The sequence below is a fragment of the Camarhynchus parvulus genome, chromosome 5 (assembly GCF_901933205.1).
Source record: "Camarhynchus parvulus chromosome 5, STF_HiC, whole genome shotgun sequence".
Classification (NCBI taxonomy): Eukaryota; Metazoa; Chordata; class Aves; order Passeriformes; family Thraupidae; genus Camarhynchus; species Camarhynchus parvulus.
Window position 1 is genome coordinate 12,932,036 of NC_044575.1, and position 25,179 is coordinate 12,957,214.

General features: G+C 42.4%; 2 protein-coding genes across 2 annotated transcripts in view; both read right to left on the reverse strand.

Moving 5' to 3' along the window:
* Window positions 1-1,199: 1,199 nt before the first annotated feature.
* Window positions 1,200-3,239, reverse strand: KCNJ11 (potassium inwardly rectifying channel subfamily J member 11). Its single transcript, XM_030949427.1, has one exon. It carries the CDS (start codon window positions 3,074-3,076, stop codon window positions 1,874-1,876), a length of 1,203 nt encoding a protein of 400 aa, XP_030805287.1. The 5' UTR covers window positions 3,077-3,239; the 3' UTR covers window positions 1,200-1,873.
* Window positions 3,240-8,453: 5,214 nt separating this feature from the next.
* Window positions 8,454-25,179, reverse strand: part of ABCC8 (ATP binding cassette subfamily C member 8) — a 73,703-nt gene continuing 56,977 nt past the window's right edge. Inside the window, exons 29-39 of the mRNA XM_030949721.1 lie at window positions 24,512-24,604; window positions 20,296-20,398; window positions 18,758-18,871; window positions 18,010-18,130; window positions 17,722-17,852; window positions 17,099-17,177; window positions 16,129-16,237; window positions 13,650-13,753; window positions 12,748-12,881; window positions 11,384-11,446; window positions 8,454-8,887 (exon numbers count right to left, since the gene is read on the reverse strand). Of these exons, the coding sequence (XP_030805581.1) occupies window positions 8,750-8,887; window positions 11,384-11,446; window positions 12,748-12,881; window positions 13,650-13,753; window positions 16,129-16,237; window positions 17,099-17,177; window positions 17,722-17,852; window positions 18,010-18,130; window positions 18,758-18,871; window positions 20,296-20,398; window positions 24,512-24,604 (1,189 nt within the window). The 3' untranslated portion in view covers window positions 8,454-8,749. The remainder of the gene's footprint in view (window positions 8,888-11,383; window positions 11,447-12,747; window positions 12,882-13,649; window positions 13,754-16,128; window positions 16,238-17,098; window positions 17,178-17,721; window positions 17,853-18,009; window positions 18,131-18,757; window positions 18,872-20,295; window positions 20,399-24,511; window positions 24,605-25,179) is intronic.

The window sequence follows — 25,179 nt, forward strand, 5'->3', positions numbered from 1 at the left end:
ATTTTGTTGTGAAATTCATTTCATATTTTCAGAGCTGTTCACAGAATAATATAGGTGTATTGGGGATTTGGAAACTGAGCAGGCATTTATTCCTGTAACTGGCAGTCTGGTAATGCTTCATAAAGCCAAAATACATAAACACCAAAAACATAACAAATGTTTTTTCATTTTAACCCAATACTTGATTTCACCAAACGTTGATTGTTCTATTATAGATGCCTGAAAATATTCCACAGTCACTGTGGAAGTTTTCTTACCCTTTTGAATGAGTTTGTCATACAGTTACACTGACAAGGCATCAGAAATTTGCCATATTATTGCCAACACAAATGATTTTAGTGTCTGTTGTGAACTACAGAGCACACAAGTCTTGACACTAGATCCTCCTTGAATAATGATGTTTAAAGTAAGCTGGTTGTCTCTGCACAGCCTGTAAACCCAGGTGTGGGATCAGTTCTGTGATGCTTCTATAGGTTTTATTTGGACATTATATGTTTTTTTACCTGGGTGGCAGTTTGCCCTGTATCTAATGCTGGTGCCATGTCCCAGTAACCCTGTGTAGAAATAAACTTGCTGCTGTTACCAGGAGCTCCAGGGAGGATTTGCAGGAGTGGGTGAAGGGGAATTGCTCCTGTTGTCACCGTGGGACCGAGAGAGAGTGAACATGGCTCCTTCATGTTTGCTGGCAAATGACAGATCTTGGAGCCAGCTAAAAACCAAGGCAGGCACCAGCTGCACAGGGAGGTCAGGATGAGATTGGAACAGGAATTGCTTCCTCAGCAGCAGTAATGTTTTTGACACAGCATCCCAGAAGTGAACACGCTGTCTTATGCACCCTTCCTTCCCCTAAGCACAAAAAACCTTTGTTTCTTTTGCAAAAGGGAAAGGAGTAAAAGGTTTTCCCTAGCACATGCAGATATGTTTTCAGCATTCAGCACTGTCCTTTCATTTAAAATATGTAATTCTATTTTTATTCCCTGATTATCTAGCAGAATTCACCGTGACCCAAGGGAGAGGTTAATTCTTGTACTGAATATCCTATTGCCATGTGGCTTGGAGAGAGGGAATGTTGCTTCTCTTCATTTTGAAATTAAAATGCAGAATTTTCCTATTTATAATTCATTTCAGTTGTATATTATCTGTTACTCCTTTTAAAGGCAAAGTATTGCTTACCCTCAGAAATGTACAGTACAAAAAGGTATTCCTGAATGTTTTATTTTGGAAGTGTAAAGGCTTTTAAAATAAACAAAAGTAAATATTCAAATACATTTCATACTGCATGTGGTAGGAGTGGCTCCATACAACACAATATGGATGATGCAAATCCAGCAGTTAATTTCTTTGAGACATACAGTATAATATAGAGACACTTCCAGATCTGGTCTTGTGTCATTGCCTGACTCTTTTTTTATCATTTAAATCCAGCCTACTTTATTAATTATTAATATTTTTATTTTGCTATATTGATTGTTCAAGTTGGGAAAAAAAACCACCAGTTAAAAACTACTGACTTGCAAACACTGCAAGACCCTAAAAAACCTGCAATCTCTGATGATAAATATACATCTATTTTTTGAGAAAATGTGTCATTACCTGCAGTTGAATCAAGGCAGAATGATCGTGCGATTAAATAGTCTGAATTGAAATTTAAAGCTGCAGACCATGATTCTCCCCACTCTCAGTTCTGCTTGAAATCTCTCACACCTTTAAAAAAATATAATTAGCTTTAGATTTCCCCACAATAAATAACACCAGAACATACCTTGTGCTACCAACCTGAATTTTAAAAAAAAGTAAGAGGCCACCTCAGTGTTTTGAGTTCATGAGATCATTCAGACACAAAGCCCTAACAGAGTTTCCCAGTCAGAAGGCATCAGGAAGGCTCTTCGCTTATGGTAAACTTGGGCTTTAGCTTGACAGACCTTTTCCTAATTGTGCCTTTCGGGGACAGTGGCATGGTGTCCATGATGCTCTTGTCCTCCTCCAGCTGCCGGGCAGTGCACGAGGGCGTGGGCACTTTCACCGTGTTGCCGAATTTAGAGTAGTCCACCGAGTACCGCCCGTCTTCCTCCGCCACGATGGGCACGAACCTTTGGCCCCAGAGGATTTCGTCCGCCAGGTAGGAGGTTCTGGCCTGGGTGGTGATGCCGGTGGTCTCCACCACCCCTTCCAAGATGACGATGATCTCCAGGTCCTCGTGGTGGTGCAGGTTCATGGGGGAGATGTCGTAGAGGGGGCTGTTCTTGTCTATCACGTGGTAGATGATGAGCGGGGAGACCAGGAAGATGCTGTTGCCCCCCACGGGGTTCTCCATCTGGATGTCGATCTGGTTGAGGGGCACCACCTCGCCCTCCAGGCTGGCCGTCTTCTTCACCACCTGCATGCGGATGGTGGCACTGATGATCATGCTCTTGCGGAGGTCGCCCACCCGCAGCATGAAGCAGAGCCGGCCCTCCCGCAGGGCGATCACCGCGTGCTTGCTGAAGATGAGGGTCTCGGCCCGCCGGTGCGCCTGCGACGTCTTCATGAAGATGCAGCCCAGCATGATGGCGTTGATCACCAGCCCCACGATGTTCTGCACGATCAGCACCAGGATGGCGGCCGGGCACTCCTCCGTCACCATGCGCCCCCCGAAGCCGATGGTCACCTGCACCTCGATGGAGAAGAGGAAGGCGGAGGTGAAGGAGTGGATGCTGGTCACGCAGGGCACGAAGGCGGCCGCGGGCCCGGCCGTCCCCTCGGCGGGGTCCCGCTGCAGCCGGGTGCTGTGGTCCAGGTCCCCGTGCGCGAAGGCGATGAGCCACCAGACCATGCCGAAGAGCAGCCAGCTGCACAGGAAGGACATGGTGAAGATGAGCAGCGTGTGCGGCCACTTGAGGTCCACCAGGGTGGTGAAGACGTCCTGCAGGAAGCGCCCCTGCTCGCGGATGTTCTTGTGGGCCACATTGCAGGCGCCGTTCTTGCCCACGAAGCGCGCCCGCCTCTCCCGAGCGCGGTACCGGGCGTGATCCGGCACATCCTCGGCCAGCCGGGTCAGCACGTACTCCTCGGGGATGATCCCCTTCCTCGAGAGCATGGCTCCGCCGCCGCCGCCGCGCACCGCCCCGCCAGCCGGGGGGGCGGAGGGCCCTGCGGGCTCTGCGCGTCCCTATGCGCTCTGCGCGCCCCTGTGCTCCGCGGGCTCTGCGCGCCCCTGTGCGCTCTGCGCGCCCCTGTGCTCCGCGGGCTCTGCGCGCCCCTGTGCGCTCTGCGCGCCCCTGTGCTCCGCGGGCTCTGCGCGCCCCGGCCTGCGCCCCTGCGGGCTCTGGGCGCCCCTGTGCGCTCTGCGCGCCCGCGGCCGAGGGAGCGCCGCGGGCTCGGGGGCGCGGCCGCTCCCGGCGCCGAGCGGGGAGCGCCGCCGCCGCAGCCCCCGCCGCCGCAGCCGGCCCGGGAGCGCTGCCCGCCGGAGCTGGGGGCGTTTCTTTACCTTTTCACCCTCCTTTCCTTTCCTTTTTTTTTTTTTTTTTTTTTTAATTTCCCTCCGGGGAAAGGGTTTCGGGCCGCGGTTTGTATGTAAACATTTGATACAGGACGGATTTGCTGCCTTCCATTAGCAGGGGCTCCTTTGTGGGATGCCGTGACTTCATGTCGGGTGATTATTCCGTGAGATGGGGGCGGGGGGAAAAAAAGGTACGGACCAATTTTAAAGAAGAAATAATAATAATAATAATAATAATAATAATAATAATAATAATAATAATAATAATAATAATAATTATTATTATTATTATTATTATTATTATAATAAATAAATAAATAAATAAATAAATAAATAATGTATATACTGAAATTCACCTGTGTGTCTTTTGGTAAGTAGGAGGAAAACATTCATCTGATAAATTGCCAGGCAGTGGTAGGAAATTCGCTTGAATAAGCTGAATCCAAGGAGATAATGGCTAAACAGAGACCTGGAACTAAAGGGGCTCAATCCCACTTAAAAGTTTGAAATTTTGCCAGAGTTATTTAGAATAAACAAGGATTTTTAATTTTTTTTCAATTTTTTTTTTTTTTTTTTAGTGCAGAGAGGAGACCGTGAAATGGTGTGAGAAAAAAAATAAATCTGGCCAGAAAGGGTTAACCCCCAGTGACATGAACTTCCAGACAGGCATCAAAATCCTCGGAAGAGGCAACAAAGGGAGGCAGGGAGCTAGAACCTGTTTGGGACACTGGGATGTCTCTGTGGGTATAAATACATACATGGGCATGCCTATAAGGATGTGTCCTCCTGACAAGATGCATTATGTAAAAACATTCTGATGTGGCTTTGCTGCTGTATAAACAGCAATATTCTCATTGATGTGTTTATTTCCTCTGGTTTCAATATTTTGTTTCTATTTCAATTTAGACATCAACATTGTGGAGTTTCTACAGCATCCCAGGATATTCTGGATAAGAGGTTTTTCTTTAGTGCCAATGGATTTGTGATTATTTATTTTCTAGTTGCACGACATGTGTCCATGGACTTTCCCTCTAGTTTTGGCTCTGAGTGCTTTGGTACACACTGTAAACAGCTCTTGGCACTCATTCCCTGGGCAAGGCAATTATCCAGTTGATGTCTGGGAATCAGCCAGTTGGGGTTGAAAGTAACTTCCACCACCTACAGCTGCTTAAAGCAGCCCACCTAGGGATTTTGGAATAGAAATTTGAAGTAATCACCCTGAGCTCTCTGAGCAGTTATAGGTCTTGTAATTAATTGTTTACTATTACTTTGGACTGTTTGTACTTTTTATGTATGAATAGTGGCATGTCCTTGCACACATCAATTCCTTTTGGAGGAGTCAGTTTCCCAATCTGGTTCATCTTTCTTGCTGCTTTGATAAATAAAGCTAGAAAAACAACAAGGTGCCCTGCCAGGCCACTGAGTTAGCTAAAGGTGGCTAAGCCCCTTCTCTAGCTCTTTCTCTTCTACATCCCTTCATCTAGTTATCTCCTGGACTCTTTTTGTGCCCTTGGTGTGCATGTCACCTGCACCTACACTTTTAGTTTGTTAACTACATGATTTATATGACAATTTAATTTTTTAAAGATTTAAAAAAAAGACCCAAATTTTTCTTTCCAAACATGAAAAAGAAAACCCATAACCCAAAGGGATGAAGTGAGTTAAGTTTTACTTGTCAGATGTGTAGTTCTGCAGCTGATGGCAGGTCCTATCCCAGAATTTTGCAGTGAGCATAAACAGGCTGTAGAATACCAGGCAACTCATGGGCAGTGTTTTACACCCTTGCAGACATGGACATAGGGATTCTAGAGGCAATCCTGACTTTTGTGCCGTTTTTCCTGACTCTTTTCTATGCGTGGTCTTTATTCTGTGCCTTTTCCTCCAGAGGGCGGTACCTCCATAAACGTGGGATGGATAAAAACCTGTGTCAGGGAAGAGGATTTTGGAGGAAGAGTGAATTGCTGCATGGCCTGGTGCTAGGAACGACCCAGGGAGGGGTGATTTATGAGCACACTCACCACGCTGCTTGTAGGAATCCTGAACTCTCTAGAGCAGTGCTTCCTTGCTTCCACTTCTGCAATGGGACTGTCATTTGCCACTTCTTTTCCTTCATCTCTGAGCACTTAGGGGCTGAGATGGGATAGCAAAGCCAGTGGCTTCTGCTGAAGAATTTCTAGAGCTGTCTTTATGGATCAAGTGGCAGATACTTAAAAGAAGAAAGTGACAGATCTTCTGAGTGAGCCAACATATTTGTGTTAAGAGCTGCTGAAAACAATTGGGATCACAGGAATGAACAATCCCACTCTGTAGTATTGAATCATGAGGGGTAAGTTCTTCCACCCACAAAATAGGTTTTACACTTCAAAACCCCCCCTTCATTTATTCTAATTTTAATGGCTATCAAACTAAGATCTTATGATAACTGTCAAATTAAAATTTAGTTGTTGCCATGTTTTTACTCTGCCTTTAGAAGCTGAGTAAAGCTTCAGAGGCTACACAGTGTTAGTCTGAAATGAAGCCTCATGAATCACCTTGCAATACGAGTAGGTAGGCAGAGAAAAGAGATCAGAGCTGGTTCTGCAAAGCCACAAGGGGAGGCATGAGCAGAGCTGGGAAGAGGACTGATGAGCAGAGCCATGCTGTGTTTCCTGGCCACACTAAGACAAGGGAATAAACCCTGTAAAGTTTTCTGTATAGTGGAGGCATTTATACAAATCAACAAGAGAACCTCTGGTGCAGCTCCATGGGCAGCCTATTCCCTAACACCTTTGGGACTGAGACAAGTCCCATCCCTCAGGAAAACTGAAAGCCTGGCTTGGCTTGCACTGCCTTGCAGCCACTGCAGTACAGCCCTTTGCTTAGTGATGCCTCACTGCCATACAAACACATTTGTGAGCTGGTTAACAGAGACTCCTGGGCTGCCCATCTCATGGCAACGAGGTCTATTGACCTGGGTAATGTCAGTGAGCCTCACACCACAGAACAATGTTCTTGGGAACTGCTCCTGCTCACTGGTGAGACCCTTAATCCTTTGGAGTTAGGGGCAGGAACTCCCTGGCCCCACATAAACAAGACCAGCTGAAATGTGCTGAGGAAATGCCCTGTCCCAGTGGCAGCCAAGAGCCTCCCTGTTCACAGATATTCATTCAGCAGTGGGGTACCATTAAAAATTGGTAATTGTTGGATATAAATGAACTCACCCTACTCTCCTGCAATGCTACTTTGGGAATTACAAGCTCCATTTAAAATGGAAATGTGATACTTGCACTTTTGAGTTCTAATTTCTTAATGCTGCAGGATAAAGTCCAGCCCCTTGTCCTTTCCTCCCTGCATTCCCTTCTGGGTGAGGCTGGCAGGAGCTTGTGGAGTAGGAACAAGCCCAACTTGCAGTGTCAAATCCCAGACACTTCATTAAAAGCACATGAAACCTCACTTCTCTGCATCTCTCCCCTTGCCATTAGAATCTCTAAGAGCTTCCACAGAGGGCTGCAGAGCCTCTGCAGTGTGAGTTTGAGGAGTCCTGCAGAGGGGTGCTTTCCTAAGCCTTTGCAGGATGAGATCCTGCCTTAGAGCAGTAATGGGAAGCCAGGAGACAGCATGCCCAGGAGCTGTGGCAGAAACCTGCTCTGTGCCCTTCTGCTCCCACCTCTCCTCTCTCAGCCCTAATGGAAGCCTGGCATTCCAGGGTGAAAGCTCACCAAGAGTTCTGCAGCCATTCTTTCCTGGACACTGCCCAGCAAACAATTCCCTGGAGGAGGAGAAAGCTCCCAACTGGCCTCTTTCTCTCTCGAAGGGTGGTAGGCAATGACAGAGCTCATGCCTTTCATCTGCATAACCACATCCTACCTCCTGACTTCTACCACTGTTCATTCTGCACTCTCCTCTGGTGCCATTTACCTGCCCTTCATGACTGCCCAAATAACAGGAGGGATGTGCTGCAAATACTCTGCTCTGGAACTGGTAACAGAAATGGCAACAACAGTTCTTCATTTTCCCTGGCTCTCTGCTGCAGTGCTAGAAGTAATGCCTTAAAATATCACAGATCCCATGAGAACACTGAGGTGTCTTTTTCTAGAAAATAAAGCTTTTAAAAAGAAGTTCCAAACAAATTGAGCAGGCTAAAGAGTGAAAAAAACCAAAAACCCCAAAAGATAAAGAGCTCTCCTAAGCACTAGAAGTCTTTCAAATAGGGGAAGTAACAAAACAAAAAAAAGGATGTAAAGGCAAACTTGCTGTAAAAAGAATAAGTGAAAAACTCATTGTAGCCTTTATTGACATTCTAACCCTCCATTAATGACAAAGTCCTGGAATGACTGTCACAGAGCAGGGATAAGTAGCTGTCTAGCTGAATTAGGATAATTTTAGTGGTTAAAAGTTATCTGAAGTTCACAGAATTTATTGGTAAGGGTCACAGTAAATCTAGAGACATCACAACAGTGGGTGAAATATGTGAAACTAGGAGATGATGAGTCAAGCTCTCATGGCCCTGAGCTGCACTGAAAGGTTTAATGCTGTTTATTTACCAGACTTGGAGGGATCATTTCCAGATGAATTGGTACATCTGCACTGGTCTGGAAACAGTGTACATTAAACACTGATACTTTATCACAGCCTGCCTCCCCTCAGCTTCTTCACAGTTTGGGAGGGAGTCTGCCTCCATCCTGCTTGGAATCAGTGTAATAGTATTCAGTGGGCAGAAAGATGGAATCAGATTGTGATTAATTTCTAAACAGTATTAAAGGAGAGCCTAAGGCACAACTCAGGCACTATCAATAAACCACAATATAAAAAATGTTTTATAGATTTTGTATTCAGATATTAAAGCTTTACAGAGTCATTTCATTGAAAGAGATACAAGCTTTTGAGAGATACCTTTGGTATATCATTTTTCCTTCTGCATTTAGTCAGTCATGAACATTATCTACAGTAGGGCTATGACACATAAAAAATAACATGTTAATAAATGATGGGGGGTTGAGAGTTACATAAAAACTCCATGCTGGTTATGTTTGTTTGATGTGTATTCTGCTGTAGTTCACCAATGTAGTTTTTTTCAACTAAATTTCATGACTCTTTGGCAGCAAATACAAAGAAAGCAGTAGTATATCAAAAAGTAAAGTACACAGATAAATCATTAATGCTTTGGATGGAAAAAATGGCTCATTTTATTAAAAAAGGAATAGCTCAATTTATTATGAAATAATATTTATTTACAGGTATTTTACATTTTTAGAAAATAATAAAATTGTATTCTAAAATGCTTTATTTTTATTACTTATCTGCTTGTACAAAAGAAGCAAAGACACTGTCTTCTTGTTCTAGCAGAACCTCAGGCTTGTCATATTCCAAAATAACCCCTCTTTTCATTACAATAACCAAATCCGAATTGAGGATTGTGTGCACACGGTGCTGAAAAACAAATAAACAAAATGCCAGGTCAGTGTATCTCTCTATTCAATATATTCCAGGATAAGACAGACTAATTTTCCTGTCAAGTTCAAGTTTGATTAAGGCTACTTATCCTACCATTCATCCTAATTTCTGTGTAAATACTACAGATAAATATACAGACCAAGAGCCAGGTGGATACTCAAGTACCTAAAAAATACACAGGTACTTGAGAATGAAAAGTCCTACAAGTTGCCTTTAGAATGTCCCCAGCCCAGAGTCCTGCTCCCAAGTGCAGCCAAAAGAAGGCAGCCAGGCAGAGTAGGAACTGGGCAACTGAGTGTGGAATTGCCTGTGGGAAGTTGGGAATTCTCCCACTCCGGATTCTATCTGAGTCTGGGGTGGTTCCTGAGCTTGGTGTGGTTTGTCTGTTTGAAAGCTGATCTAGTCAGTTTTACAAGACTTGGGCCACATCTTCTCCCAAGCTTTCACAATCATTTTGCACCCATATCCTTTGGAAAAGACTTTTCCATACTTTCTCCCCACTGTATGAACAAGTACTCCCTGTTCTGTGTGCTCTGGGCCCTGTTGCTCAGTTTCACCTGGAGCCCCTTGCCTGTGACTTTGCAGACCTCTCTCATGTCCTTACATTGTCCTTCTTCCACACAGGAGGGCCCCAGCCTGCTCAGCTGCTCCCTTCCAGCAGCAAATCCAACACCTCCAAAATCATCCTGTGCTTCTCAGCATTTTTCACTTGTAATGTGTTATTCTGGGCAAAAGGAGACTGGAACTGCACACAATATTCAAGGTATGTGTGAACTATGGACTCTGAGTTCAGTCTTCTTGTTTCTAATAATCTTTTCTATTTCTTTATCTATACCACATTTTTCTATCCTAACTCAAGCATTACCTAAATAAATAGCATGCATTGTTTCCATCTTATTTTTAAATAAAATGCTTCAGAAATTTCCATAATCCCTGTCAGATCCAATCTCATTTGCTGCTTCTTTTAGCTTTTTTTTTTTCCCTACCACTTATTTTTGGGTTTGGTTTTTTGCAAGCCTCTTCATATTGACAGAATTCCACTTTTTCATGTTAACTGTAACTGCATGGGATTTTTTTGGATCTGCATCACTCCCTCAGGGATATTTAATCTCAGAATATTATGGTTGCTGTTACACAGCTGCTCTTCACCCATAAGGTTCCTAATCAAGTCTTGAGCATCCTCAGTATCAAAACAACTCTAGTATTTCCTTCTCTGGTTTTCCTAGCCAGATTTTCCATAAAATAATCACCGATGGCATCTACAAATCTCATCTCTTCTGCAGTTTCTATGACATTTATCCATTCCACAGGCAGGGGCAGGGGACTGAAATATCACATTCTAGTTGAATTTACTGCTCTTGTCTGATCTCTTTCAGTGTAACACAATCAGTGCTGCCACCCTGGAAATCCTGAGTAACAGAAGATAACAGAGAGCCAGTACTATAACTCCTACTATTCCCATTCTTCCTAAACAGAAATTAGGAATAAATTGCTTTTTCTGGGGAAAAAAAAACCCAAAACACCAAGACAAAGCAAAACCACATCTGAAAATCAACCACAAAACCAAACAAACAAAAAACACCCAAAACAAACAAAAACCACCCCAAGCAAACAAAAAACTAAACCAAACCAAAAAACCCCACACCCCCAAACCCACTACCCATCCCACAAGCCCCTTGTGTTATGTTTCTACTACAGAATGTTTTGAATATAAACCCACCTGCTGTAAACCTCATTTACAATTTGAAGTAAGCAAAAATATTCAAAGTAAGTTTATTCCAAGATGTTGTTTCAACTGTGCAGTTTAAAACTCACTAAGAGTGCCAAAGAATAATAAAGCTTTTTCAGCCTGTCCCCAAACAAACTGAAAAAGATACATAAATGCAGAATACAGTGCAAATCTGAATTTCATGCAGAGAAATCAGGAAATGTCATGGTTATGACATTTTTCATAATGATACACTGGATGGATACTATAAGATAAATCAGGTCTTCTGTTATACATTTGCTAGGTGAAAATAAATGATACTCAGAGATTCCTGAGCACAGATATCTCATGTTGAATTTTTAAATGTTAAGAAGCATACTGACTTAATTTCACCTCCCTGAAATGTGTATTTACTTGTCCTTAGTTAAATGATTATTTTAGCTTGATGAAATTTATATTTTGCAGCAAAGTATATGGCATTTTAAATTAGCTTAAAATGGGAAACAGAAGATAGAGAGCATATTTAGATTATGTACCTTTACAGGCAATTTGACTTAACATCATGCAACACATTTAAGAAGCCACTCGTATGAATTTAAGTAAGAAATCTAAAAAGGAAAAGAAAGCTTACATTTAGATACCACTTAAAAAAAAGAAAAAGATGACTGGCCCAATTACCACATTTATTAACACTGACAAGAAGTGAATAATGGGACATTTCACATCTTTGTTAGCATTAGGATGGCAGCAGGGACTGTACTTACTGCTATTGTAACCACAGTGCGGTCAGCAAACGCGGTCATGACCACCTTCTGGAGAATGTTCTCCTAGGGAAGGAACAACATTTGGTGCTTTTCAAACAACAGAAGTTGCATGATAGACACAGACAAGATAAAGAATAAGAAGGCTTCAGTAAGTAAGCACTGACTATTCCATGCTGTTATTTATCATCCATTGCAGAAATGAAAAATTAGCTATGTGTCCGAACTAAGCCAGAGCACCAGAGCCTGGTCTCTCCTGCCATTGCCTCTGGGGTTCAGCAGACACCAGAGCTGTGCCCTGGCCCCAAGCTCCTGCTGTCCTGGCCTCAGTCTGACACTGAGGAAATCCAAGGTGAATTTTGGGTGCTGCCAGGCTGCCCATGCCGGCGCCTCTGTGGCGTGTCCTTCACCCCAGTGCAAGCCCAGGCATGTCCCAGCACAATGGGGACATCTAACACCAAGGGGTGGCAGGGACAGGCAAGGGACTGTGCTGTACCTGGCATATCTAACAGTGGAGATGATATTTAAGATGGCCTTAACATACATAGCTCTCACTCAACAAGTACTCATCCTTTGCTATTTAGGAGACTGTCGTTGCATTCCAAACTGCCTGGAAGTGTCACGAGCACAGATACCTTCATTTGTTATTAGCTGCTCTTCAGAGAGGTATTGCAAAGGAGGAACTCTATGCTCAATGCATTAAAATTCAAAATGTGTTTTAACTGCACTATGGTTCCCTTGCTGAAGCTCAAACACTAACATTTTACTGAACTAAAAATTGTAGCTGTTCTAACAAACCCCTCCAATTATGTGCTCTACTTACAGCGGAAAGAAAATGGAAATATTTCCTGTAACAACATAACAGATGAAAAAATGTACTATTCTATTTGGCTGAAACCCAGTCACTGCAGTATTACTGAGTGCTTAAGCATCTGCCTAGAAATTCCAGGCAATTAATGAAATAATCCAGTATGTCTTTTCTGTGTCTCTGTTTATTTCCTTGCCTCTACTTTCAAGCTTTATAACTTCCTGCCAGCCATGCTGGGAAAACTTGTCACTTGCCAATTCACCCTTTGCTGACCATCCCAGCTGACCTTCCCCAGCTTTGGTTACTTTAGAAACCCCACTGCCAATTAAAATAACATGCTTCATTTTCCTAATGCAATCAGCTCTGGAATAACTATTCAACCCCTAGTAAAATGGTTTGAAAGCTCTTTAGATTTGTTAGCAGTGACTCACAACTACCTGGGCTTGTAATTATGTCTGCAACTAAATATGGTGTAAGCATATTACAGAATAGACAGAATTGCTTTCCATTTTTTAGTTCACATATCAAGTAAAAGAAATCAGAAGCACTCCAAACTCACTGTTGCCATGTCAATAGATGCTGTGGCTTCATCCATGATGAAGATGCTTGTCTTCCTCACAAAAGCCCTTGCCAGGCAGAAGAGCTGCCTTTGGCCCTGGCTGAAATTTTCACCCCCTTCTGTGACTATTGCATCTGGATATGATACAGAAAATCACTAAGGTCAGATCAGAATAGAGCATACGCTTGGAAAACAGTCTCACTTTCAGTGTAAAGTAATATTTCCTAAGCTTACAGCTGCTGGTGACACATTTTTGCCTGCTTATTCCCAGTGTCCAACACAACCAGTACTTTTGTCTCCCTATATTCTCTGTATCTGTTAGACATCAGAGCAGCTGAGGATGTTCAACAGTGAGTTCCTCTGAAACATGTACAGTCTAGGACACTGCACCCCCAGTCAAACCAGCATCCATCATTTCTTTACCCTAGGGCTGTATAACTTACTATTTTAAGGGAATTTATTGGTGGTTTTTTGTTAGGTGTTTGGTGGGGGTTTTTTGGTTTGCTTTTTTTTCTGCATGACCAAATGATTCACACCTTGAAGCTTTAGGAATCTTCCTCCTTGGACATGACTATTGGAAAACACAAAAGTGTTCTAGGTAACACCTGGCTTGTTGACAGCTTATTTGAATTCATAAGATCCATAAACCTCAGTGCTTCAAAACGAAGACATACTGAAATAAAATAATTTAACCATTCGTTTGAAAAAAAGAGGATTCTGCCCCCCAGGTACAGTTGGTAAAGGAGTTATACAGATATAGGACATTTGCCTGCAGGCACTTTTTGTCACCTTCAACAAACTTTAAAAGCTCTTTCTTCATCAACTACCCTTCTAATAAATAAGTGTGAAACAGGAACATTGTGAATGCTGGAAACAATACTCTCAGAAAGAAGTCTCATTACCTAGGCCCCCAGGGAGTGCCTTCACCACATGCTTGAGCTGTGCTATTTCCAGTGCTTCCCAGAGCATACTGTCAGTGCACTTCTTCTCAGGGTCCAAGTTAAACCTGCAGCAGAGATAATTCAAGAACATCATAGACATCAAGAACATAATTCAAGAACATCAGAGATAATTCAAGAATCTAATGGGATGAAGTTCAATAAGTCCAAGTGCCAAGTCCTGCACTTTGGCCACAATAACCCCCTGCAATGTTACAGGCTGGGGACAGTGTGGCTGGACAGCGCTCAGGTAGAAAGGGACCTGGGGGTGCTGGTTGACAGTCGGCTGAACATGAGCCAGCAGTGTGCCCAGGTGGACAAGAAGGCCAATGGCATCCTGGCCAGTATCAGGAATGGTGTGGCCAGCAGGAGCAGGGAGGTCATTCTTCCCCTGTACTCAGCACTGGTGAGGCCGCACCTTGCGTATTGTGTCCAATTCTGGGCCCCTCAGTTTAGGAAGGACGTTGAGATGCTTGAGCGTGTCCAAAGAAGAGCAACGAGGCTGGTGAGGGGCTTGGAACACAAGCCGTATGAAGAACAACTGAGGGAGCTGGGATTGTTCAGTCTGGAGAAAAGGAGACTCAGAGGTGACCTTATCACTTTCTTCAGCTTCCTGAAGGGTGGCTGTGGTGAGCTGGCGGTCGGTCTCTTTCTCCGGGCAACAACAGACAGAACAAGAGGACACAGTCTCAAACTGCGCCAAGGGAGATACAGGCTAGAATTAAGGAGGAAGTTTTTCACAGAAAGAGTGATCAAATACTGGAATCATCTACCCAGGGAGGTGGTGGAGTTACCATCCCTTGATGTGTTTAAAAAAGGCTGGATCTGGCACTTGGTGCCATGATCTAGTTGAGGTGTTAGAAGATGGGTTGGACTCGATGATCTTAAAGGTCTCTTCCAACCTAGAAATGCTGTGATTCTGTGATCATTCAACAGAAACTGCTGCAATGGATTTCTACTTTTAGTGTGCTTAGGAACAAACCTGCAGATAATTAGAATCACCCACTGAAGGTCTGGGCTTGATTCTGATCTATCATTGGTATAAATCCACTGAATTTCCCAGACTTAATCAACGTTTATGCCAATGTGATTAAGATGAAAATTTGACGGTCAGTTAGGCAGAAAGGGAAAGCTTGCTATTTTGTGGCTATCTTTATGGTTTTGGAATTTATTTTGTTCTGTATAAACTAGAGAAATCTCATGTTTTACTAGAAAAAGCTGTGACTATGCTCAGTCTAAATTAACATTCAATTTTAACAAAGGCCACGATTCTACCCTCCCTCCTTTTAAATACAATGTCTCTTTGTTCTTCACTGTTATAGAAATGTTAACAGAAAAATCAAGCTTCATACTGCATTATGAGATTGAAGTCTTCACTGCAATTCAAAAAATCTTGGATTTTTGAACAGATGAACATTATTTTAGCTTGCTGTGGCCCAGAAGTGACAGCAACAAATGTGAATCTCACATCATATTACATTAGCATGCAGAATGACAATAAAAGATTCAATGGTGCATGACGCTATTTTTACGTTTTACTCCTGCTGTATGAGTTGTGAAGGATTGATGCTGGCCTAAATGCATTTTTAATAGATTAATTAATAAAACAAAGGAATAAAATCACATCATCTACTGATGTGAATGAATCATGGTCTATTCAGGCATGTCCTGAAGCCAGTATCCTTTTCAGTGAACTCTAATCACTTCTGTAGAAACTAAAACTGCAGGGGAGGTAACTGTGCACTGAGGATTGTACTGTTTCTTCCTAAGGTAAATGGCACAGACACAGGGAAGGGCATTTGTTGGAAACTGGAACTTTTGGCCATTGTTTCTACTACATCATCTGCTCAGAGAAGTAGGAGGAGAATGAAACAAACAAACAAACAAAACAACCTAAAAATGAAAGAGCTAACATATTTGGTGCCACAGATGAAATGGCTCAGAAGAAACACAGATAGAGGCTCCAGGATAAAACATGCCAGCCAGTCTCTTGGTACTTCTCATGTTGTTCTTTTGCTTTCTCTCTGTCTACAGCAATTTTTTAGTCTGCATTTTTTACATATTTTAAGGCAGACAGATGAAAACAGACATAGGAGAAAGAAAGTTTCAAGAAATGCTGGGTAGTTATGGTATTTGATCAGTAAGCTAAACAGTTACTGGATCCTGGAGGAATAAATATTGGCTTTCCCTGCTTCCCAGGCATGGGATGTCTTCTGCCAACAGTGTCCTGTCCAGGCTCAGGCATGGAGAACATTTAGCCTGGCAGGGGTGAATTAAAAGCACAGACAGAAGGCAGTGATCCTCCCTATTCTAGCTGAGGAGACTGGAATTGAGCAGCTTGGTATAAAAGTCATTATATAGTACAATTATAACATATAATTCATACTGTATGACACAGAAGCAATTACATGTTTTTTATTTATTGCTGGTGCTTAATACTCACCGGATTGTTCCACTGAATAAAATAGGATCTTGGAGGATGATTGACAGCCTGGATCTCAGTGTCTGTAAGGGCAGCTTGGCAATATCTATACCATCAATGATAATCCTCCCTATTCAAAAGAAAGGGGACAGTGTGTTTATTGTGCCACACAGCTGCTGGCAAAGACATGGCTCACTTCCAGGCTGAAAGGCAGTACAGCAGGAGCAGACCTTGGGTCACACAGCCCCTTTTCACCAAAGAAACATGCTTTGGCTAGAAAGCCAGCACAGCCTTCTGGAGACTAGCTCAGCTGGAAAGCATACAGAGGGGACCTGAAGTACCTCATGAATGATTAGATACACTGCTTAACTGCTTGATCAGTATACAGCTATCAAACAACAGGATCAGACATTACTTCAATCAGAGATTAACTACCAGGGGCAACAAGCCTTTCAGAAAGCCAAATTACTGTTGAGCACTATGAAATCTTATCTCTGAGTACAACTGTCTGTCTCTGCATAGGGGCTCTGTGGGTGATGTGGCTGGGAAACAGGCTGACATCTTTTTGAGATGCACCCTGTGAGGCACACAGAGCAGGAAATATGGCAGGAAATTCCAGGGCAGCAGGCCAAGCTGCAACCCCCAAGTGCTGAGTTTTTTACGCCTAGTGGATCCCATCTGTGCCTTGAGCACAGATTACACTTGAACACCTTGCCCTTTTATGCTTTGGTCCTACTGTTGTGATTTAACTGCACAAAAGGCCGTCATCTGTCACTCTTGGACTTTTGCTTCCATCAAGCAGAATTTTTATTGATCTGGCTTACAAATGGCACAGCTGTTAGGTGACAGATGATATCGCTTTACACAGGCCAGAGAGTGTGTCCTGCAGACTTGAAAATCACACTTCAGAGCTGCTGCTGCTGCTAAGGAAAAGACTACCAAAGAACCTTCAGGAGCTAAGCTTGAGTGACACACAGCAGTGTTATCTTACCCTCAAAGGTGTCAACCATTCTGAAAAATGCAAGAGAGAAGGAGGATTTTCCACTGCCTGTTCGGCCGCAGATCCCAATCTGTGACACAAAAGCAGATGAACATCAGGCAATGGAAATATAGGAAATGGATAACATCTGTACTTGACACTGCAGATGAGAGGGTGGAAGAGCTGTTCTGATTCACATGATCCTCTTCTCTTCCTGACAGATCTGTCAAACTGAACCAGCCATTACGGAATTGCTGTGTTCACTTTTTGTCTTTTAGGGGTCTGAGTATTTAAGGATAAATCAAGGGCAGTCCTATAACAGGTACAATAGAAGAATGGCAATGATGGTAATAAAGACAAGAGAGTCACATGAGAAGGATGAAAAGTAGGTCTAGCAGTGTAAGGGCTCACTGTCACTTCATTTGGCACTGTGTGCTGACAGGAGTGCACTGGGATACTGAGAGGGAGAGTGTTTGCCTCAATACACCAAGCTAAGAATCCCCCAGACTCCTTAACAGTGCACTACATACTTTGAGAGAAAAAAATAATCTGTAATTCAGTCACCAAAGCATTCTGTGGTATGTTTTAACTCTGATTTATGTGATGTGCTTCTGAGAACCACTGCAGTTCTTTACCTTTTGTCCTGGTGAGATGTGGGCATTGACATGTTTTAGCACTGGCTTCAGGTTGCTGTCATATCGGACACTGAGGTTCTGGATTTGGATCTCCCCTCTGTCTGGCCAGTTCTGGGGAATCTGTGATGAAGCTGTATCACAAGCACAGGGGGAAAAACCAAATATCAACCCCCTTATAATAAATTATTTGGTTTATTAGGTTTTCATGGCATTTTTCATGGCAATACACTGCATAGTCATTAAAATTTCAGCAGGCTCTTTCTGCATGCTGCACAAAACTGCACTTACAAAGGAGCCCTTCGTAATTTTCAGCTTCTGTTTTGAGAAGGCCATTGATCCTTTTCACTGCCCCCAGCTGGATCTCCATGTCAGCCAGGTTACGAACCATCCAATTCAGATAGTTTGACACCTGATGTAAAGCAAATACACAACTGAATCCCAGATTTTTAGTAGTTTGCACCATTTGACCAGCATGCAGTTTATATTCCTACACAGGAACACCTCAGTAAGTGGAAGTTGTGAATGCACTGGATGGTACAACACCAACAGGGAGGCAACAATGACTAAAGGTTACATTTCCTAACTGCAGTGCACAGATACTTTGGTACTGTGGAGATCTGATCTACACCAACAGAAAAGAAGGTGGGGGAACAATAAAGACAGGTGAAAAGACATAATTTTGGTAACTCAAGTTTGGACAATCTAGAATGACATACCAGGGCGTAATTACAACTGATGCACTGAAAATGTATTCTTCACAATGCCAGACGATATAAAAAATTATGATGCAACTTGTCCGTGTTTCATTGACATATTTGAACTAACACCTCGATGAGATTTGATCTCAAAGCTGAAGAAAGCATACACTCAAATATGTCAACCACCACATGTGAACTGAAGTAAACACATGGTTTCCATGATGTTACAGTACCCACTATAGATGTACAGACACCTTCAATCTTCCTGTTCATCTTTGTGCCCTGAGAAATTACAAAAAAATGTTTGGGAGAGACAGAAAGGATCCTGAGATTCTTACCATAAGAGCATAGGTTAGTCCCAAGCCTACAAGTCCTGAAGTGATTTTATTATACAGGCAACTGGTAATAGAAGTGACAGCTGCTATGAGCACCACACATGCTCCAATGTACTCCTGAAGGAATATGAATAAGCTCCATCATTATAAGTCTACAAAGGATTAAAACGTTCTCATAACTTTGCACACCAAATAACAAACCCATTGCACAATTTCCAAACACAGGCAGAAAACCCCATGGAACTCCATCCAGACCCTACCAGGAACCCATTATTACTGCTATCAGCAGGGCTGTGCTGGGGAAGTCAACACAGATACCTTAAGCATGTAATGGAGGTGGCTGAAATCATGCAGCTGAAGTTACCAGGGACAGGAGGGAAGTGGTCATGCATCCCATCTCTGTGGCTGATGATGAACTGCTGGGAGGCTCTGCTGTTGCTGCTGAGTTCCTACCACCCATAACTGTTCAAACAAGCCACTCCTGCACAGCACACACCTATTACCTTAAGGGTCTTTTTTCTGCTTTAAATCATTGGTGATTTGACTTCCCATGGACAATTCTTTGAGTAAAATTGTGTAACAGACTAGAAAACAAACTCTGTGGGAGGATAACTATCATATGTCTGTGCTTGAACTGTTTAGTGATATAGGCATTGATCAGAATTAGGGACTTCAGGTGGTCTAGCCCTGAACATATAATAGGGTAATAATATTGTATTCAAGTCATACCCAATACCTGAACTAAATTAGCAAAAGGTACCAGTTAAGGAGGAGTCCAAAATGAAGCCATAGAGTGTGACATGAAAAGTGAATTAATATACATTTAGCACAGCTAAAAGAAGCCCATGTTACCAGAACAGCATTAGTACACCTGACCTGCATTTAAAATTGTGACAGAACATTCCACAACATAAAATTCCTTGACTCGCTTCTTAGAGAATTATTTTTAATAAACAACTTCTCATGCCAGGCCACTTTACTGAGCAGAAAACAGGCCACTGAATATCTTTGGTGTTCTTCAGATGACCCCAAAACAGACTCAGACTTATCTACATCCTTCTGCTCATTAGAAGAGCTTCCAAGATATTGAAATGTTTCTAGGAAGCCATGAGGCAGAGGCTGCTGACACTGACTGTCATGGTCCCACAATGACATGCTGGCTGGTGGCACTGCTTAACTAGCTCTGATCACTCTTCACACACAGAGGAGCCAATGTGACCCATGAAAACTATTCCTGTCTTGGAAAAACAGCTGCAGGCTATGGGGAAAATTCATACCCCATTCAGTGTCCAGGACAGGTTAGGCATATGCTCATTACAGCCAGAGAGACATAGAGGGCAAAGGCAGAGCTTTGAAAAGAGGCTGGAAAACTGTTGGATACCTCATCAGATTACTTGGAACAAAGTAAAAAACTCCTTGTGTATACACAATAATAACAATAGTAATAGTAACAGTAACAGTAATAGTAGTAGTAGTAGTAGTAGTAATAATAATAATAATAATAATAATAATAATAATAATAATAATAATGTTGTACTTGCCATGCGAACTTCCAGCCAGCGATTGGCTGCTGTGAGGAAGAGGGAGGCAATGTTGTTGGAATCTGTGTATTCAAGAAGTTTTTGTCGGAATTTGGCTTCATACCTAAAAAAAAAAAAAAAAAAAAAAAAAAGAAAGGAAGAAAGCAGGAAAGCAAGAGGAAACAAGAAAAAAAGGAGTCAGGCCTTGAGGTCTCAGAAAAATAGAAAGTAAAATTTAATTTCTGGGGTATGTGCTTATGGACAGCTTGGCACAGGGTATTAATCAGCCTATCAAGAACTCAGAGTGACATCATTTGTAGTTTTGTATTAGACACAGGCAAAGTGTATTGGTGCAGTATCTTGAGAAGTAATTTATGGATATTATTGCATTAATTATTGTATTGAAATTCTCTGGGACTTCCAGATCCCACTGGACATTTTATAAATGTATTTTATGACATAATAATTGAGAGAGAGAGAGAGAAATCTAAAACTAAAATACTTAAAATATGTATGAGAAAAATAATGCATGTTTGTACTTGTGAAAAGAAGCATTAATGCTGCAGAATTCAGTTTTCCTCAATCATATAAACTCATGTTTTAAAATTTATATTACCATAGTGCCTAGAAATGGTAACAGTTTAAAAAGTATAAACTCAAAGAACTTCCCATTATAGTAGCACCCATATTAAACAAATGCATTTGTCCTTATCATTAACCAAATGGAGCACTTTGGAAAATGGAAGTCCAAGAACATGGCACAACAAAAAGTATTAGCTTGGAAAGAACTGTTTCCCTTCCCTCAAGGAATTACTGCACAGTACACAAAAAAGGATTAATCACAAATAAGCCTGTTTATGGTTTGTTATAGTGAATTTTCACCCACTCATCTGAATAGCTGTGCCAATGAAACCTGCCATGAATTCAGCAGGTATGGGAGGTGATTCCCTGCTGGGGTCTTGGCAAGTGTGCATGTCAGCCAGTCACCCCTTTTAGCTGGGCATATTTAATTGCATAGCTGTAAATTAAAGTGATGTCAATAATCAAGTGTATCAACAATTACAGCTAATAATGCACAAGTCTGGCACAAAAATCTTTTCCAGGGTAGTGATATAAAGCTCAAAAGCCTGAAGATTTAGTTCAAGTACCCAAATCTTGCCTTTTCCCCCCTTTTATTAAATGATAAAGTTTAATACACTTGATCTCCCCCTCTGAAACTTTACCTTATCCTTTAGTTATTATGGCTGTGACAAGCACTGATTATTTATAAACTCAGCTCTCCTAACACTGATCTAGCAGAATGCCTATGTATGAAGTACATGGCTTATAGAAGCTTTCAAACTCGTTCACTGTAGAATACCTTAATCCCTCCTCTGAGCACAAGAATGACTTTACATAAAAAGTTTATGATTTTGAGGAAAAGAAATAATTCAGCTGCCCACAACTTAGCCATGTGCTAAGACATAAGAGATATGTCTGCTGTGTGCAGTGGGGAATAATGGAATGGTTTAGATTGGAAGGGACCTTACAGATCATCTCATTCCAACCCCCTGCCATGGGCAGGGACACCTGTCACCAGCCCAGCTTGCTCAGGGCCCCATCCAACCTGGCCTAGCACAATTCTAGGGATGGGGCATCCACAGCTTCTCTGGGCAACCTGTGTCACTGCCTTGCCATCCTCACAATAAAGGATTTTTTCCTAACACCTAACCTAAATCTACTCTCTTTCAGTCTGAAAGAATTCTCCTTGTCCTGTCATTACATGCCCTTGTAAATAGGGCATCTCATCTTTCTCACAGGTTCTCTTCAGGTACTGGAAGGCCACAATTAGGTCACCCCAAAACCTTCTCTTTTCCAGGCTGAACAAACCCAGCTTTCAGCCTTTCCTCAAAGGAGAGGTGCTTCATTTCTAATCAACTTGGTGGTCTCCTCTGGGCTCACCCCAGCAGGTCCCTGCCCTTCCTGTGCTGGGCACAGCTCTGCAGGTGGGGTCAGAGCAGAGCAGAGGGGCAGGATCCCCTCCATGCCCTGCTGCCCACGGGCTCTGGGTGCAGCCCAGGACCCAGGCTGGCTGTGAGCACGTTGGTGTGTTTGCACAGCAGAATGGCTGTTTCTAAATCAGGCATTAGTGTCACCATGGCAGGGCTAGGGAGCCCTTCCTCTCCTCAGGGCTCACTGCCCCCAGCCCTCACTGCACAGACGTGGCCATGTTGCTGCTGCAACCAATTCAGCCACATTTAACTCCCCTATCTCATTCCATGAGGAATTGTGTGAGGCAGATAGAGAATGTGAGGCAGATACTTGGAGAATGTAAGGTATGCATCATGAGTCAGTCATGCACATGCACGTGCAACAGGGATGCAAAGTTACCACAGTTGCTGGATTGATGCAAAAATATCAGAATTTCTCTTCAGAAAGTGTCTCCAGATTACCAGGTTTTTAAGAATACACACAAGTCTTTGCGGAATCATTCACATTTACATTTTGTTGATTGTTTAACACAGATACTATCTGAAGTATCAAAATAAACTATAAATCAGGCCAGGGCATCTGCTGAAGGAGTTTTTGTAGGCACAGCAGTAGCTGTCTTTCTGAACTCCCCTAGATTTTTTGTAAATTTCTTTCCATATGCATCCTGAATAAATCCTAACCAAGGGTAAGGACACTTCAGGAACAACTGGCACCTCCTAACAGAACGAATTCCTGCGTTAGTGTTATTTTTAGGGATGCTCACGCTAGCAAGTCTAAACTCCACTCCTGCTAATATGTTAGGCAGCTGAAAAGCTACACAGCCCTAAAAATAACTGGGCTAGCAGCTGAGGCAGGAGGCTGGCAGACAGATGGAACACAGAACTCACTGCACACACATGGCTGGCTGGGTCAGAGACACATCACTTACTGCAGGATTTAAGAAAAAGGAGGCACCAAACACAATTCTTTGACAGAGGAATTAATTACAAAGTGACAGGAAGAATCAAGAGGGAATGCTCTGATAGACTGAAAATATTAGCTAGATGGCATTGAATATTGCTTTCTGTATCAACACCAGAAAATATACAGCCATAATGCTTCAAAGATACTTTTGATTAAGTAAAAGGATATAGGAATGAGAAAAGCAGAAATTAAATGAAAAATTCATTTTCCTGCAAATTGAACATGGACATAACTACAAACCATAGAACATTGCTGGCACTTAATGAATTAAATATTCAACAACTGTAATTAATGGAAAACATTAAGCTGCTTCACCATTCTTGGGTAAGCTACCTTCAGTCCAAAAGAAACAAACTCTTAAATTGGTTATTCTTTCTTTGATCTATTTATAACCTACTGAAAATAGTTTAAGTTACCTTTGTGCATTACATCTGTTACAAAACTACAATTATATATATTAGGAAGAATAAATAAACCCTACTGTTTCAAGGATAGAAGTGTAACAGTAATAATTAACTGACAAACTATGTAGACATCATCTAGATGAGAATCTAGTGGAAAAGCTGACCGTGTTTGAGTCAACTGGGAAAAGACAAGAATAGCCCTGGTTCAGGGAAAGCAGCTGGTAAGCTCAGCAGTGCTTTTTTATTGGTACCTCTGAGGTATCAGCATGACTGCCAGTTTTCTAATACACATACAGAACCCAGGCACGTTATCAGGTATTCCTGGGCTGCCCTCCGGGGAGCTTATGTGCATGGAAAAACAAACCAAAACAGGCAAGGAAATACTTTGTCTCCAGCTTGTCTATTTCCAAAATCAGTGTAAACACCCACATTTTGAGCTAGCAAACTGAAAAACAATGCAGGGTGCTACTGTAGCCTCTGAAGTCAGCAGCATGCACAGCTCGTCTGCCCAGGACATGGACACAGATGAGTCTGTACCAAGTTGGTGCATATTAGTTCTGCCATGGAAACTGTCCAAGCCCATCGGCTGCCACACCACAGGCTGTGGTAATTGCAGGCTAATTTAACTTCTTAAATCACATTTGCCCTCGAGTTATTTTTTTCAGGCTGCATGCAAGTGTCTGGACAGCAACCACAGGGCAGATTACCCACATGTGCTTGTTCTTTTTACAGCGACTCCTCTGCATACAAAATGCTTAAAATTCTTCAATGTTTGACATCCTTCCCTTGCCCATGCTGTGAGGGCTTTGGATTTTTTAGACAGAACAGTTTAAGACATAACATCATAACATTACCTCACTTCTGAAAATCTATGTTTCTTAAAAAAAATAAATCTGTACCTGAAGGCTCGGATGGTGGTAAGACCTTCAACAGTCTCTGAAAAATGGGACAGTAATGGTAGCTGAGTGCTGTCATCCAGCTGCTGCAGGTCCCTGGAGAGGGTTAGGAAAAGAATTTAGTAAAAAAGCAGGTCTGTTGTGCAGTTACTCTCTTGAATCAGGCCCAGGGAGTGAAAAGGAATAGCATTGCAATAGTCACATACATAAGGCTCAGACAGATTGCAAACAGTGCTGCAGCGGAATGAATTTCCCAGCAGAATTTTTCTTCTAACATTTAACTAGATGGAGTTCTGAATGGGGGTTTTCCCTTCACTGCCTTCCCTCCTTTCTCCTACATTCCTTTTTCTTCTAGTCAATTTTTTATTGATTTAAACGCCATTCTGTCTCTGTACTGAATATCAGTTTAATGGAATGCTGCAAATAGGAGCTCAAGTTAAGCAGAAGACAAAGTGCACCCCCAGATAACAGCACAACTACTGAGCCAACAGTATCTCATAAACTCAGCAAATGAGAGTCTGCACTCATTATTAAGTTGCATTTTTCAATGTCATATTTAGTCCTCATATCAGTAAAAGCACATGTAGGGTGAAATCTATTTAGTCTCAGTTTCTTCCAGCAGGAAGTAAATTGGTTGCAGACTCCTTCTCAATCTGTGCATATATGAGGGA

Coding starts and splice junctions, on each gene's coding strand:
- KCNJ11 (XM_030949427.1), bottom strand. CDS start 3,076: ATGCTCTCGAGGAAGGGGATCATCCCCGAGGAGTACGTGCTGACCCGG.